General features: G+C 36.8%; 2 protein-coding genes across 3 annotated transcripts in view; one reads left to right on the top strand and one right to left on the bottom strand.

The window, feature by feature from the left end:
* Window positions 1-292, bottom strand: part of KIAA0586 (KIAA0586 ortholog) — a 130,196-nt gene extending 129,904 nt beyond the window's left edge. Inside the window, exon 1 of the mRNA XM_055538206.1 lies at window positions 159-292. The gene's annotated coding sequence lies outside the window, so the exon portion shown is untranslated. The remainder of the gene's footprint in view (window positions 1-158) is intronic.
* Window positions 230-14,483, top strand: part of TIMM9 (translocase of inner mitochondrial membrane 9) — a 16,201-nt gene continuing 1,947 nt past the window's right edge. The window contains exons 1-5 of one of the 2 annotated variants that reach the window (XM_055538212.1): window positions 230-365; window positions 2,391-2,479; window positions 2,603-2,681; window positions 13,112-13,175; window positions 13,515-13,610. In XM_055538212.1, the coding sequence (XP_055394187.1) occupies window positions 13,137-13,175; window positions 13,515-13,610 (135 nt within the window). In that variant the 5' untranslated portion in view covers window positions 230-365; window positions 2,391-2,479; window positions 2,603-2,681; window positions 13,112-13,136. The remainder of the gene's footprint in view (window positions 366-2,390; window positions 2,480-2,602; window positions 2,682-13,111; window positions 13,176-13,514; window positions 13,611-14,483) is intronic. The other variant, XM_055538210.1, reaches the window with a different exon arrangement.

Raw genomic sequence — 14,483 nt, 5'->3', positions numbered from 1 at the left:
ACCGTTAGGGACGCGGGATTAAGTAAATTAGTTTTACAAAAAGTTTCGACAGATTCGTGTTGACATTGGCGAGAAAGTCAGAAATATAGAATTTTGTCTAAGAAGAGAGTAAAAAAAATCATTGTCATGGTACTTTAAAATTCACTTATGATACCTACTCTTTCCTCTAGAGTTTCTGGCATTATAACGAATCGGCGGCGAAGGGTATAAGAGCCATTTGACATCGCCATTCCCACGTGTTCTCTTTCATCCAGCGACTGAGGCGCCCGCCCTGACCCAGACCCTCCGCCCCCACCCCCAGCGAGTCGACTGGCAACGCAGCCCCCCAGCCTTTTATGGTGTCGGATGCGAGAGTCTGTCCTTAAGTATGGTCTCTTTTCTCTGTCCACAGAATCCCGGGTTTCCAGGCGGGGGGCGGCCGGCAACGCTCGGGGAAAGGTGGCAGGGTCTCTGAAGGAGGCCGCCTCTTGTACTTGGGGCTGTTGGGGGCTGTGGATCCGAGCAGCGCGTACCGAGAGCGGGTTTGGGACTTCCCTCGAAACCGTGTCACTGGACGAGAGTCGGAATTCGAGGCTCTAAGCCATCTTCAGATCTGGGGAATCGGGGTCTTGTTTGGGGATAGTGAGTTAGACTGAAAGGCACTCACGCCTTGACCTTGAGCTGACAAGCAGGAGACCCTCCTTTAACTGAAAATTTCTCTCCAGAGAGAATACCAGTGCCAACACACCTTATCTGATCTGATTTTCGAGGATGAATTACTTAAACGTTTCCCTTTACGCATTACTAAAAGATTTTAAAATGTAATCTGATGTAAAAGTTAAATGAAAAATTTTATTTTACAACTCAGCTGTCTATTTTGATAGAAGAAATCCTAGAATTAAAAGACAGTAAGGGCTCAGCGTTAGAGAACCTTGTAAATCTTGATGAGTTTCTATAATTTCAGTTATATTTCCTTTTTTAGGCTTTTAGGTAGTACCTGTTCACAATTTGTTTTATAATTTACGTGAATTAAAACATATAATGACAGTGTCAGAGCTGTAAGAGACTTTGGAGATGATTTATCACCCTTATTTTCTAGGTGAAACTTTAAATGTAAAATAAAAAGTGACCTTTGCCCTCTACTCTCTAAGGTTAATCAGGCACAATTTCCTACACCTGCTGCAAATAATATAAAGTAAAGGGACATGTCGTAGAGTCCTATTTTATATCAATATAGCAAGTTAGTGCAGATTGGTTTAGACATCTGAGCTATCAAATAAAGAACAGACAGCCCTGGACCAAAAAAAATGGCTCACAAGACTGGTTTCTTTCATTTCTTTTTGTTGTTAACATTTTACTTATTTGCTTTCTCTTTCAGACATTTTTTTTTTTTTGCTGAGCCACTTAAAAGTTGCAGTCATCATGACCTTTAACCCTATTTTCTTCAGTATGTATCTCCTTAAGAACATACTTTTACATAGCCACAATATGATTATCACACCTAAGAAAATAACATATTCAAATTTCTCTGATTATCCCCAGAAGTCTTTATTTTTAACTCAAAAGTGGTTTTTTTTTGATTCATGATCCAAAATTCACAACTCTTTAGTCTTGTATTCTAGAAAAACTCTTTCTACTCCTTTTCCTTGATAACTTTAATTTTTAGAAAAGACCAGTCATCTTATACATTATCCCACATTGTGGATGTTCCTAATTATTCTCTCATGATCAGAGTCACATCAAACATTTCTGGCAAGAATACCACATATGTGGTACCACACTGGTTAAGGTGGTGATTGACAGATCTCCCAGTGTTAAAGGAAAGTTTTCTTTTTGTGTAACCTGTGAAATGCTTTGATACTACAATGGATATATCCTGTTCGCCAACAACCTACAACCCTGTAGTTTTATTATCCATTCATGAATCCTGCTTAAATCACAGGATTTCCAATTACCAGTACCAGTCATGGTGAACCCAAGATCAATTATAGTGACAGTGGCTAGGGACATCAGAAGAATCACTTATTGTAAACTAAGTTTGAACAAAATTAGAAATTTGACTGCAGACATGTTACAAATCTGCATATAATTCTGAAGACTAGAGGGTATCTCCCCATCACACCCTAGCTTTCTTTTTTTTAATACTCAGAAATTTCAGAGAATTGTTGGTCCTTGTGTGTTCACCTGAACATACATATTACCTGGAAAAATAGGATATTAAGTATTTTTTAATACATAATAACACATATGCTAAAGAACTATAACCTCAGACTGAGAAAACTAATTTTGCTTATTGAAAAGGAAGAGGCTTTTCAAAAAATATGATTTAGCCAGAAGAAATTCAGGTTTAATCAAACACTTAGAGCTTAAAGGAGCCTCAGCAGTCATACTGTAATCCTTTCCTTTTTCAGGTAAGAAATCAGGCCTTACTGGAGACATTCAAGTGAAGATTGGACAACTCCTTTTCCAGAACAGAAAGGAAACTCATGCATCAAGAAAGGTTTGAGCTTGATGACTAACATCTCTTTTTACTCTTAAGTTCCCTGGTTTTATGATATATTTTGACACAAAATTTCTTAGCATTGCTGTAATCATTCTTAAGACCCCTTCCCTCCCTCTCCAGGTTTAAAGCATATAACCAGAGGTATCACCTTGGTTGGATATTTGCCTCTACAATAACAAACATTTGCTTGTAGTAAAAGGTAATTGGGACCAAATAAAAGGGCAGCTATATTGCTTCTACCTCTTCTCACCATCAGGTGGTTTGTGTGGCTGTTGGACTTGATCAGTCAGCATAACTAATGATTAAATAGCTGCAAAATAGAATGCTGGAAGACTTAGGTCAGACCCAAACTAGCAAGTAAATTTGAAAATCATTTATTCACTCAATTATCTCAAATATTTTCTAGGAACAAGTTCCTTCACTTAGGTATACCATAATCTTGATACTGGAAAATATATCATTGAATGATTCTAGAGAAAAGGAGATCATAATATTAACACAGTGGTCTTTGAGTACTAGAAACATTTATTTTCCAAATTCTCAAGAAACAGATTTTATTACTGTTGAAGTAAGATAAACTATTTCATTTTAAGGAGGATATATACTATTAAGACGGAGAAGGCAATGGCACCCCACTCCAGTACTCCTGCCTGGAAAATCCCATGGATGGAGGAGTCTGGTAGGCTGCAGTCCATGGGGTCGCTGAGTCGGACACGACTCAGCGACTTCACTTTCACTTTTCACTTTCATCCACTGGAGAAGGAAATGGTAACCCACTCCAGTGTTCTTGCCTGGAGAATCCCAAGGATGGGGGAGCCTAGTGGGCTGCCATCTGTGGGGTCACACAGAGTCGGACACGACTGAAGTGACTTAGCAGCAGCAGCAGCATACTATTAAGGACTGTATATTAGAAGACAGTACCCAGAACAAATAATATTTGGGGGTGTTCCTTATCTGTATCTCTTCAAAGACTTCCCAATACAATCATTTGTCATTATGAATTATATATGAAAGGGGAAGTGATGAGGAGTCAGCACAGTGTTACCAGCTTTTGAAACTGACACAACATTTAAAGATTTCATACTTTCTGCCTCTCTGACCTCTGCCTGAGAAAGTCATATATGTGAATTTTAACTGAAGAAATACTGGGATAGTAATAAAAACTGATTTGGGCATTATAATTTGCAAACTTGTAAATTTAAGTTCTCACAAAACAAAGGTTTCATTTAACACCTATCCACCGAAGTCATCTTACCGGTTTTTAGGCTGCTTTTGGAGTAGTAAGCCAAAAGAACTCTAGTTCTGATCATTTGCTAACATTTACCACACAGCACACTGTATCTTATTCTTGGGCAGGGAGTAGAAAGCTTGGCAGCCTCAAACTTGGAGATTATTATAGATTCACATACAGTTTTAAGAAAAAAAAATACCTTGTGCCATTTACCCAGCCTTCCACAACGGTAACATCTTACAAAACTATAGTACAATATCACAGCCAGGATACTGATATTGATACAGTAAAGATGCAGAACATTTCCATTTTAGAAGTCTCACATGTTGCCTTTTTATAGTAACACCTACTTCCCTCCTCCTCCAGCCCCTCCTCAACCCCTGGCAACCACTAATAATTTCCCTATTTCTATAATTTTGTCATTTCAAGAATGTTATATAAATGGAGTCACACAATATATGACCTTCTGGGATTGGCCTTTTTCACTTAGCATAATTCTCTCAGTTTCATCCAGGCTATTGGTGTATCAGTACCTCATTCCTTTTTATCGCTGACGAGTATTCTATGGTATGGGTGTATCAGTTTGTTTAATCATCTACCTGTTGAAGAATATATGGATTGCTTCCAATTTTTGACTGTTATGAATAAAGTTTCTATAAACATTCATGTGCAGGTTTTTGTGTGACTGTAAGTTTTATACTATTATATTTCTTATAATATTAATATATTATTGTTATTTCTTATAATAATATAATATTATTATTATATTTCTTTCTGAAAAATGTCCAGAAGTGCAATTGCTGGGTCATATGATAGTTGTATATTAATTCAACCATTGTGATAGGTGTATAATGCTATATATCATTGTGGTTTTGTTTCCCTAACGGCTAACGATGTTGAACATCTTTTAATGTGCCTATTCATCATCTGAATAATCTTTTTGGTGAAATGTCTGTTGCATATTTTCTAATTGGAGTATTTGTGTTTTTACTAGAGTCTGCAGGCTTCTTTATGTTGTCTGGTTATTTATTAGTTATCGGTCAGATATGTAGTTTGCTGTTCATGTGAAGGCTAAGAATTCTTTGCCCTAAAGCCCAAAGATTTTCTCCTATCTTTATAAGTTTTCACAGTTTTATGTTCTATATTTAAGTCCCAAATCTATTTTGAGGTAATTTTTGTATAAAGTGAAAGACTTATTTTGAGGTTAAATTTTTTGCCTATAGATATACAGTTATTCCAGCACTATTTGTTGAAAAAGCTGTCTTCACATAACTGCTTTTGCACCTTTACCAAAAATCATTTGGTCCTATTTGTGTGACTATTTCTGGTTCTCTGTCCTGTTTCGTTGATCTATGTGTCAGCTTTTCCACCAATACCATACAGTATTAATTACTATAGCTATGTAGTTAAGTCTTGAAATCAAGCAAACTGATTCTTCCTACTTATTGTTTTTTTGAATTTAAGTCCATTTGCCTTCCATATAAATTTAAAAATAATCTTGTTCATATTTATAATAAATGTTACTGGGACCATGACAGGAATTGCATTAAGCCTGTATATCAATTTTGGGAAAATTGACATCATTACTATGCTGAGTCTTCCAGGCCATGAACACAATGTGTCTCTCCATTTAAGTCTTTGATTTCTTTCATCAGCATTTTATAGTTTTCAGCATTTTGTAGTTTTCAGCATACAAGTCTTGTAGATGCTTTGTCAGATTTACCCTTAAATCTTTTTTGAGTGATTATAAATGGTATTCTGTTTTTCAGTGTACATTTGTTCACTGAAAGTATATAGAAATACAATTTTTGCACGTTTATCTTGAATCCTGTGATCTTGCTAAACTATTTTGTTTTAGGAGTTTCTTTGTAGATTCTTTGGGGACTTTGGGATTTTCTGTGTCACAATCATGCCATCTGCAAAGAGGGACAGTTTTATTTTCTTCCTTTACAGTCTGTATGTCTTATTCCTTTTCTCGAGTTACTGCACTGGGTAGAACTTCAAGCAGTATGTTGAGAAGGAGTATTAAGGGCAGACATCTGGCTTTGCTCACTATCTTAGGGCAAAGTATTCAGTTTTCCACCATTAACTGTGTGGTGTAGGGTGTAGGATTTTTTGTAGGTGTACATTACCAAGTTGAAGAAGTTCCCCTCTTTTCCTAATTTTCAGAGTTTTTATCATGAATGGGTACTGACTTTATCAAAAGTTTTTTCTGCATCAATTTATAAGATCATATGACTTTTATTTTTCCATCTATTAAAATGGTGGATCACATTTACATATTGGTGGATTATATCTGCTATTGTTTTGTTAAGGATTTTTATTTCTATTTTTTATGTCCATTTTATGAAGATACTTTTCTGTAGTTTTCTTGTATGTACCATCTTGTCTAGTTTTAATATTAGGATACTACTAAATTCATGAATAAGTTGTTAGATTTATATATATAAAGTTCTTCATAGTTCTGTTCTTTTGAATCTGCAGGGTTTATATTACCATATCCTGTTTTATTCCTGATAATTTGTGACTTCTTTGTTAGTCTTGCTGGACGTTGGTCTATTACAGTCTTCAAAGGACCATCTTTGTTTCATTGATTTTTGTTTGTTGCTTTGTTTTCATTTTCACTGATTTCTGTTCTTTATTATTTTCATCCTTCTACATACTTTAAGTGGGTTTATTTTGTTCTTTTTTAGGTTCTTGAGGTTAAAAGAAAATAAAAACATAGACTGTTGACTTGAGACAGTTCCCTTTTTTTAATTTACTTATTTGGCTGTGTTGGGTCTTGGGTGCAGTGGCGGACTCAGTAGTCGCAGCGCACTGGCTTAGTTGCCTTGCAGCTTATGGGATCCTAGTTCCCCTACCAGGGATCAAAACCCACATCCCTTGCACTGGGAGGCAAATTCTTAACCACTGGAGCACCAGGGAAGTTGCATGAGACATTTCCTCTTTAATATATGCATTTAGTAATACAGTTTTCCTCTTGGCACTGATTTACCTGTGTCACACAAATTTTAGTATGCTGTATTTTAGTTTAATAAAATTCTTGAGAGTTCCTCTTTGATTCATGGATTATTCAGAAGTGTACTGTTTATTTTCCAATGTTTGGAAATTTTCCAGTTATCTGGTAGTGGTTTCTAGTTTGATTCCATTGTGGTCTAAGAACAGACTATGTATGATTTCAGTTCTTTTAAATTTATTGAGGTTATTTTATGGCTCAGGATATGGTTTATTTTGGTATGTGTTCCATTGGCACTTGATAAAAAAACGTGTATTCTGTGGTATTACGTGAAATGTTCTGTAAATGTAGATCGTATACTATTGGTTAATGGTGTTAAGTTTTTTATAACCTTGTGGATTTTGTCGAGTTATTTTATCAATTGATGGGAGAGGGTGGTTTAAATCTGCAACTATAGTTGCCTTTTTCTCCTTTCAGTTCTTTCCATATTTTGCAGCTGTGTTGCTTAAGGCACACATATCTAGGAGTACTGTGTCTTCTTGATGGAGTGACCTTTAATGTCCTTTTCTGTCTCTGGTAAATTCCTTTGCTCTGAAGTCTTACTTAATCTAGTATTAATATATCCACTATTTCCTTTGGATGAATGTTTGCATGATAAATCTTTTTCCATCCTTTTGTTTTCACTCTGTATCAGGAGTCAGTTTCTTGTAGACAACATATATTTTGTCATTTTGCTAATCCACTCAGCCAATCTGTCTCTTGATTATTTACACCAGTTATATTTAATCTAATTGCTTATTAAGGCTGAAATGTGCTTTTTTTGTTTTGTTTGTTCTAGTTTTTCTTGCCTTACTGTGGATTATTTGAATACGTTTTATATTAATCTAATGTTTTTGAGTGTTATCTCCTTATGTTGTTCTCTTTTAATGGTTGCTCTAGGTATTAAATGAGATATACAAAGCTTATCATAGTCTAATGGTGTCAGCATATTACTCGTTTCAGTGAAGCGTGGAAGCCTTACTTCCCTTTACTTTCCCATTTATTTTGTTGTTCTTCAGTTGCTAAGTCGTGTCTGATCTTTTGTGCCCTGTCCTTCACTATCTCCTGGAGTTTCCTCAAATTCATGTCCATTGAGTTGGTGACGCTGTCTAACCATCTCATCCTCTGCCTCCCCCTTCTCCTTTTGCCTTCAATCTTTCCCAGCCTCAGGGTCCAAATAAGTCAGCTCTTCACATCAGGTGGCTAAAGTATTGGAGCTTTAGTGCTGGCTTCCAATGAATATTTCAGGGTTGATTTCCCTTAGGATTGACTAGCTCGATCTCCTTGCAATCCAAGGGATTCTCAAGAGTCTTCTCCATCACTACAGATCAAAAACATCAGTTCTTCAGTGCTCAGTCTTCTTTATGGTCCAGCCCTCACACCTGTACATGACTACTAGAAAAATCATAGCTTTGACTATACAGACCTTTGTTGGAAAAGTAGTTTTTCTGCTTTTTAATACACTGTCTAGGTTTGTCATAGCTTTCCTTTTTTTTTTTTTGTAATTTTATTTTTAAACTTTACAATATTGTATTAGTTTTGCCAAACATCGAAATGAATCCGCCACAGGTATACCCGTGCTCCCCATCCTGAACCCTCCTCCCCCCCTCCCTCTTCATACCCTCCCTCTGGGTCATCCCAGTGCACCAGCCTCAAGTATTCAGTATCGTGCATCGAACCTGGACTGGCAACTCGTTTCATACATGATAGTATACATGTTTCAATGCCATTCTCCCAAATCTCCCCACCCTCTCCCTCTCCCACAGAGTCCATAAGACTGATCTATACATCTGTGTCTTTTTTGCTGTCTCGTACACAGGGTTATTGTTACCATCTTTCTAAATTCCATATATATGTGTTAGTATACTGTATTGGTGTTTTTCTTTCTGGCTTACTTCACTCTGTATAATAGGTTCCAGTTTCATCCACCTCATTAGAACTGATTCAAATGTATTCTTTTTAATGGCTGAGTAATACTCCATTGTGTATATGTACCACAGCTTTCTCATCCATTCATCTGCTGATGGGCATCTAGGTTGCTTCCATGTCCTGGCTATTATAAACAGTGCTGCGATGAACATTGGGGTACACGTGTCTCTTTCCCTTCTGGTTTCCTCAGTGTGTATGCCCAGCAGTGGGATTGCTGGATCATAAGGCAGTTCTATTTCCAGTTTTTTAAGGAATCTCCACACTGTTCTCCATAGTGGCTGTACTAGTTTGCATTCCCACCAACAGTGTAAGAGGGTTCCCTTTTCTCCACACCCTCTCCAGCATTTATTGCTTGTAGACTTTTGGATCGCAGCCATTCTGACTGGTGTGAAATGGTACCTCATAGTGGTTTTGATTTGCATTTCTCTGATAATGAGTGATGTTGAGCATCTTTTCATGTGTTTGTTAGCCATCTGTATGTCTTCTTTGGAGAAATGTCTATTTAGTTCTTTGGCCCATTTTTTGATTGGGTCATATATTTTTCTGGAGTTGAGCTGTAGGAGTTGCTTGTATATTTTTGAGATTAGTTGTTTGTCAGTTGCTTCATTTGCTATTATTTTCTCCCATTCTGAAGGCTGCCTTTTCACCTTGTGTCATAGCTTTCCTTACAAGGAGCAAGTGTCTTTTAATTTCATTAGAACCACATCAGACAGTTTTATAATTTTTGCTTCAATTGTCAGATATAATTTAGGAAACTCAAGAAGGGAAATGTACTGCACTTACTCATTCTTTCTTCCTGTGTTGTTCCTCCCTGATGTTCCAAGTCTCCTTTTATAATTTCGTTTCTGCTTAGAACTTTAATTCTTTTCAGGCAGGTCTACTGGCAATGGATTCTCTTAGTTTTCCTTTGTTTGAGAATGGCTTGATTTCACCTTCATTCCTGAAGGGTATTTTTGCCAGATTCAGGTTTCTGGGTCTCCTGGTGAGAAATCTGCTGTCATCCTAATAGTGTATCCCCTATAGGTAAGATGTCTCTTTTTCTCTTGCAGATTTCAAAATTTTTTGTCCTTAGTTTTTAAATGTTTGGCCATGATGTATCTTGATATGGATTTTTTTGTATTCATGCTTTTTGGAATACAATTTAGTTCTTGAATCTATAAACTTCTTTTGCCAAATCTGGGAGGTTTTCAGCCATTATTTCTTCTAGTACTTTAACAGCCCTGCTCCTCTTTCTCTTCTTCCAGGACTCTAATAAGACAAATGTTAAATCTTTTGGTATAGTCATACAGATCCCTGGTACTCTGTTCATTTTTTTTCATTCTATGCAATATTTTTTGGTTATTCAGATTGGATAATTCTGTTTTCTGTCTTCCTTCACAGATTCTTTCCTCTATTCCCCCATTCTTGTTCTGCTGTTGATTCTGTCTGTTGAGCTTATTTGGGGTTTTTTTCCTTTCATATTTTTCACTTTTTGCTGAGCTTTATATTTTCTTCAATTGTTTTAAACATTCTTATTGTGCATTGAAGAAGTTTTTCTATAACAGCTGTTTTAAAATCTTTGTCAGATAATTCTAGTATCTCTCATCTCAGTGTTGGACTTTTTTTTTTTTTTTTTTTTTGAGATCTTAGTTCTTGGTATGAGGTTTTTTCCTTATAACGGAGATTTTGCATCTTGTATTTTGAGACTAGATTTGCTTAAACTTTCTCTTATAGCTGGCTGCTCTGACACTGCTTCACTGGGGAGAGGAGGGCATCTCATTACTGCCAGGTGAAGGTAGGCGTGTAGGTTCCTCACTCTGTCACTTGAAGGGTGTGTGCGTTTCAGGGGTCTGGGGAATGTTCCTCCTTTCTGCTGGTGAGAGTGGGAGCTGTGGCTCTACTAGGCCGTCATTGGTCTCTCCCTGGCCAAGAGGGACTGGAGCGCCTCACTGCTGCTCCCCAGAGAGCCTCCACTGACACCACAGGAGGGTATGGCCTCATTACCATGGGGCAGCAGGCAGGTCCTGAGTCTCAGCTAGGGCTCCTTTGATACCACCCCAGAGGGAAGGGAAAAAGGTGTTTCATCACTGACAACTGAGATGGAAGGCTCCCCATGCTGTTTCCACTGACAGTTAGGGGGAGCAGTCCTTATTAATACCCAGTAAGAATTAAAGCCCCTGTTTCCTAATAACCCCTCTCTGATGCTACTCTGGTGTGGGAGTTGGAGTGTCTTGTTAGAGAGCCTGGTGAGGGTAGACGTCTACCTGGCATATGCTGATTTGGGTAGAGATGAAGACCACAGTTTTTTCTGTGCTGGCCTGGAGTACAGCAGTTATTGTTTAAAAGTTTTCTGTTTTACAGGCTTCCCCGTTCCTAGCCCTTTGGTGGAGAAGATAAGCATGTAAGGTCCAGGGGTTTTAGTTGTACTTAGACAAATAGCAAAAAGCACATCTACTTCATCCTCCTAGAAGCACAAATCCTAAACCTCATTGTATGATATATTAACGGAATCCTCTGTTTCTTTGACTGGTTAGTGATATTTTATAGCAGTCATAAAGTGCACCTTACCTCAGAAGCATGGCTGGTTTCATAACTAGCACAATACTTGGTACATAAATGTTTAGAGTGATTATCTACCAACATCTACCCACATCTATCTAGCAAAACTGTAACTGTTAAGATCTCAAACTGTAAAAAAAGTTTGAAATTGATATTAGAAAATGATGTAATCATTAGGTTTGGGTTTCTATTGTGTCCCATAGTTGGAGGGTATGGAATCAGTGTTTCATGACTTAAGTGAGCAAAGGGTAATTACAATGGAAGTATCTTACCTGGAACATAACAATGATGATAGTCACAGCAATACCTGAAAAGTTGTGATCTTTAGTTAATTCCTGGTATTTTTCAGGTAATTTATGTAGTTAAAATATATATCTCATTTATAAAGCTGTGAAGTAAAATAGGAATAAAGAGCATTCTTGATAACTTTTTAGGTGTTTATGGAACACTGGGTTGCCTGACTGTTGGGCTAATTTAAAACCGCTACTGCACTGTTTGTAGCAGATACCAAAGAGTTTTTGTAGAAAAGATAGTTTATATTATGTTACTGCTAAACCAAAGATTCTCTAAAATACAGTACAGTTAGACTTTGGAATAAGACTAGGATAGTAAATAGAAGAGAACTGGTGCTTCCCCTTGCATGTGGAAAAGATAACTTTTAAAAATGGCAATAATACTCATGAACATACAGGATAGGGACAAAAGAGGAGGGAAGACTAAATGCAAAAGAGGGAAAGTTTTATACATGGTTGGAAATGCTGGAATGGAATTACCATTGATTGCATTTGTTATTTAAAATGAGAATATTTTTTCACAGTATTAGCTAAGAATGGTCGGAGAAGGCAATGGCACCCCACTCCAGTACTCTTGCCTGGAAAATCCATGGACGGAGGAGCCTGGTAGGCTGCAGTCCATGGGGTCGCTAGGAGTCGGACACGACTGAGTGACTTCACTTTGACTTTTCACTTTCATGCATTGGAGAAGGAAATGGCAACCCACTCCAGTGTTCTTGCCTGGAGAATCCCAGGGACGGGGGAGCCTGGTGGGCTGCCGTCTCTGGGGTTGCACAGAGTTAGACATGACTGAAGCAACTTAGCAGCAGCACCTAAGAATGGTATACATATCCAGTTTTATCTTTTTTGTATTGGTTACCAGGAAACTCAAAGCTAAATACATATAAATTCTGTTAGTTTGCAGTATACATAATTAGCATTTGTTTTTTCTTCCTTTACATGTTGTTTCTGTTTTAAACAGCTTTGTTTTATACAAATCTTTTGTATATTTCATCTGTTCTAGAACTAGCCAGGATAGAATAAGTAATGTGACACATTCCTGTGTCAGAATTAACTGATCCTGTGTCCTCCACTTAGGATATGTGAAAATCCCAGTAATTCAGAAAGGCTCTTTGACTTCCTTATCGTCACTTCTCTGTTGCCCCCAAGTTAGATCACAAGTGTCATATATTCAGAAGTTTCTGGTAGGTCTTAAGTAGATGGTGTTTGTAAAAAGGATCTTTAATACCACAGGTCTAAGTTGTGTTAGCAACCAGTGGAACAGTTAACTTAAGTACTTATAGAGAGATACTAGAGATTTCTTTCCTATAAAACTCTACTATGAATGGGGCTTTAACACATGGCTTTGCAAAGTAACAGAGCAAACTGTCTTAAAATTGGAGATTTAGATATATAGGGATTTTGGGTCTTATAGCTAGCTAACATTAAAAAATTCTAAACTATAAGGTTCTTATTAATGACCTGGGAAATTGGGAGGCATGGCATATAATTATATAATCAGTTAGAAATCTATAAAATTTGAACAGTAATTTCAAGTAGACTTGTTTCAATTCTATTTCATAATCTATTCTTGTTTTTATTACCTTCAGTTAGCCTAAAAACATTTGTATACAGACTGACAAAACTTTTTACTTTTAAATCAGGTGACTAATAACGTACCAAAAGAATATGGCTGCACAAATACCAGAATCTGATCAGATAAAACAGGTAAGGTAATATAATTAAGGAAAAGGGATTTTGCAAAACTTAAAGGCATTAGTGGATACAACCATGTCAGTCAGTGATCTCACAAAATATTTATATTTCATTTCCACAGATGGATGTTAAATGATATGAAGCAAATTTTTCAGATAGTTTGAAAGGTAATCCAGGAAAGGATAAATATTCAACTAGAAAATCTGACTATATTTTGTAGATCATATTATACCTATTGAAGGTAGTAAAAGAACCTTTCAAGTATTACAGGATATTTTGCCTAGATACATCAGTATTTAAAACATTTGTTTTAAAAACCTGTTATTAAAGAACCTTCTGATTTGTTTGTAGTTTAAGGAATTTCTTGGAACCTACAATAAACTTACAGAAACCTGCTTTTTGGACTGTGTTAAAGACTTCACAACAAGAGAAGTAAAACCTGAAGAGGTATGAAAACTGTTGCTCACTAAAAATTCTCTAAGGTCATCATAAACAATATAAATAGGATGCCCCTCAACATTTTCCTTGTTCCAAGTTATTATATGAATTTAGGCTATCTTTTTTTATTGAAGGATAATTGCTTTATAGAATTTTGTTGTTTTCTGTCAAACCTCAACATGAAGCAGCCATAAGTATACATATATCCCCTCCCTTTTGAACCTCCCTCCCATCTCCCACCCCAACCCACCCCTCTAGATTGATACAGAGCCCCTGTTTGAGTTTCCTGAGCCATACAGTAAATTCCTGTTGGCTGTCTATTTTACATATGGTAATGTAAGTTTCCATGTTACTCTTTCCATACATCTCACCCTCTCCTCCCCTCTCCCCATGTCCATAAGTCTATTCTCTATGTCTCTTTCTCCATTGCTGTCCTTTAAATAAATTCTTCAGTACCATTTTTCTAGATTCCATATATATGCATTAGAATATGGTATTTATCTTTTCTTTCTGAGTCACTTCACTCTGTAATAGGTTCTTGGTTCATTCACCTCATCAGAACTGACTTAAATGTGTTCTTTTTTATGGTTGAGTAATATTCCATTGTGTATATGTACCACAGTTTCTTTATCCATTCATCTCTCGATGGACACCTAGGTTGCTTCCATGTTCTAGCTATTGTAAATAGTGTTGCAATGAACAATGGGATACATGTGTCTTTTTCAGTTTTGGTTTCCTCACTGTATATGCCTAGGAGTGGGATTGCTGGGTCATATGCTGGTTTTATTCCTAGTTTTTTAAGGAATCTCCATATGGTCTTCCATAGTGGCTGTATCAATTTACATTCCCACCAACAGTGCAAAAGCGTTCCCTTTTCTCTAC

This window comes from Bubalus kerabau, chromosome 10, assembly GCF_029407905.1.
Source record: "Bubalus kerabau isolate K-KA32 ecotype Philippines breed swamp buffalo chromosome 10, PCC_UOA_SB_1v2, whole genome shotgun sequence".
NCBI lineage: Eukaryota > Metazoa > Chordata > Mammalia > Artiodactyla > Bovidae > Bubalus > Bubalus kerabau.
This window is presented reverse-complemented; position numbering and strand designations above follow the sequence as displayed.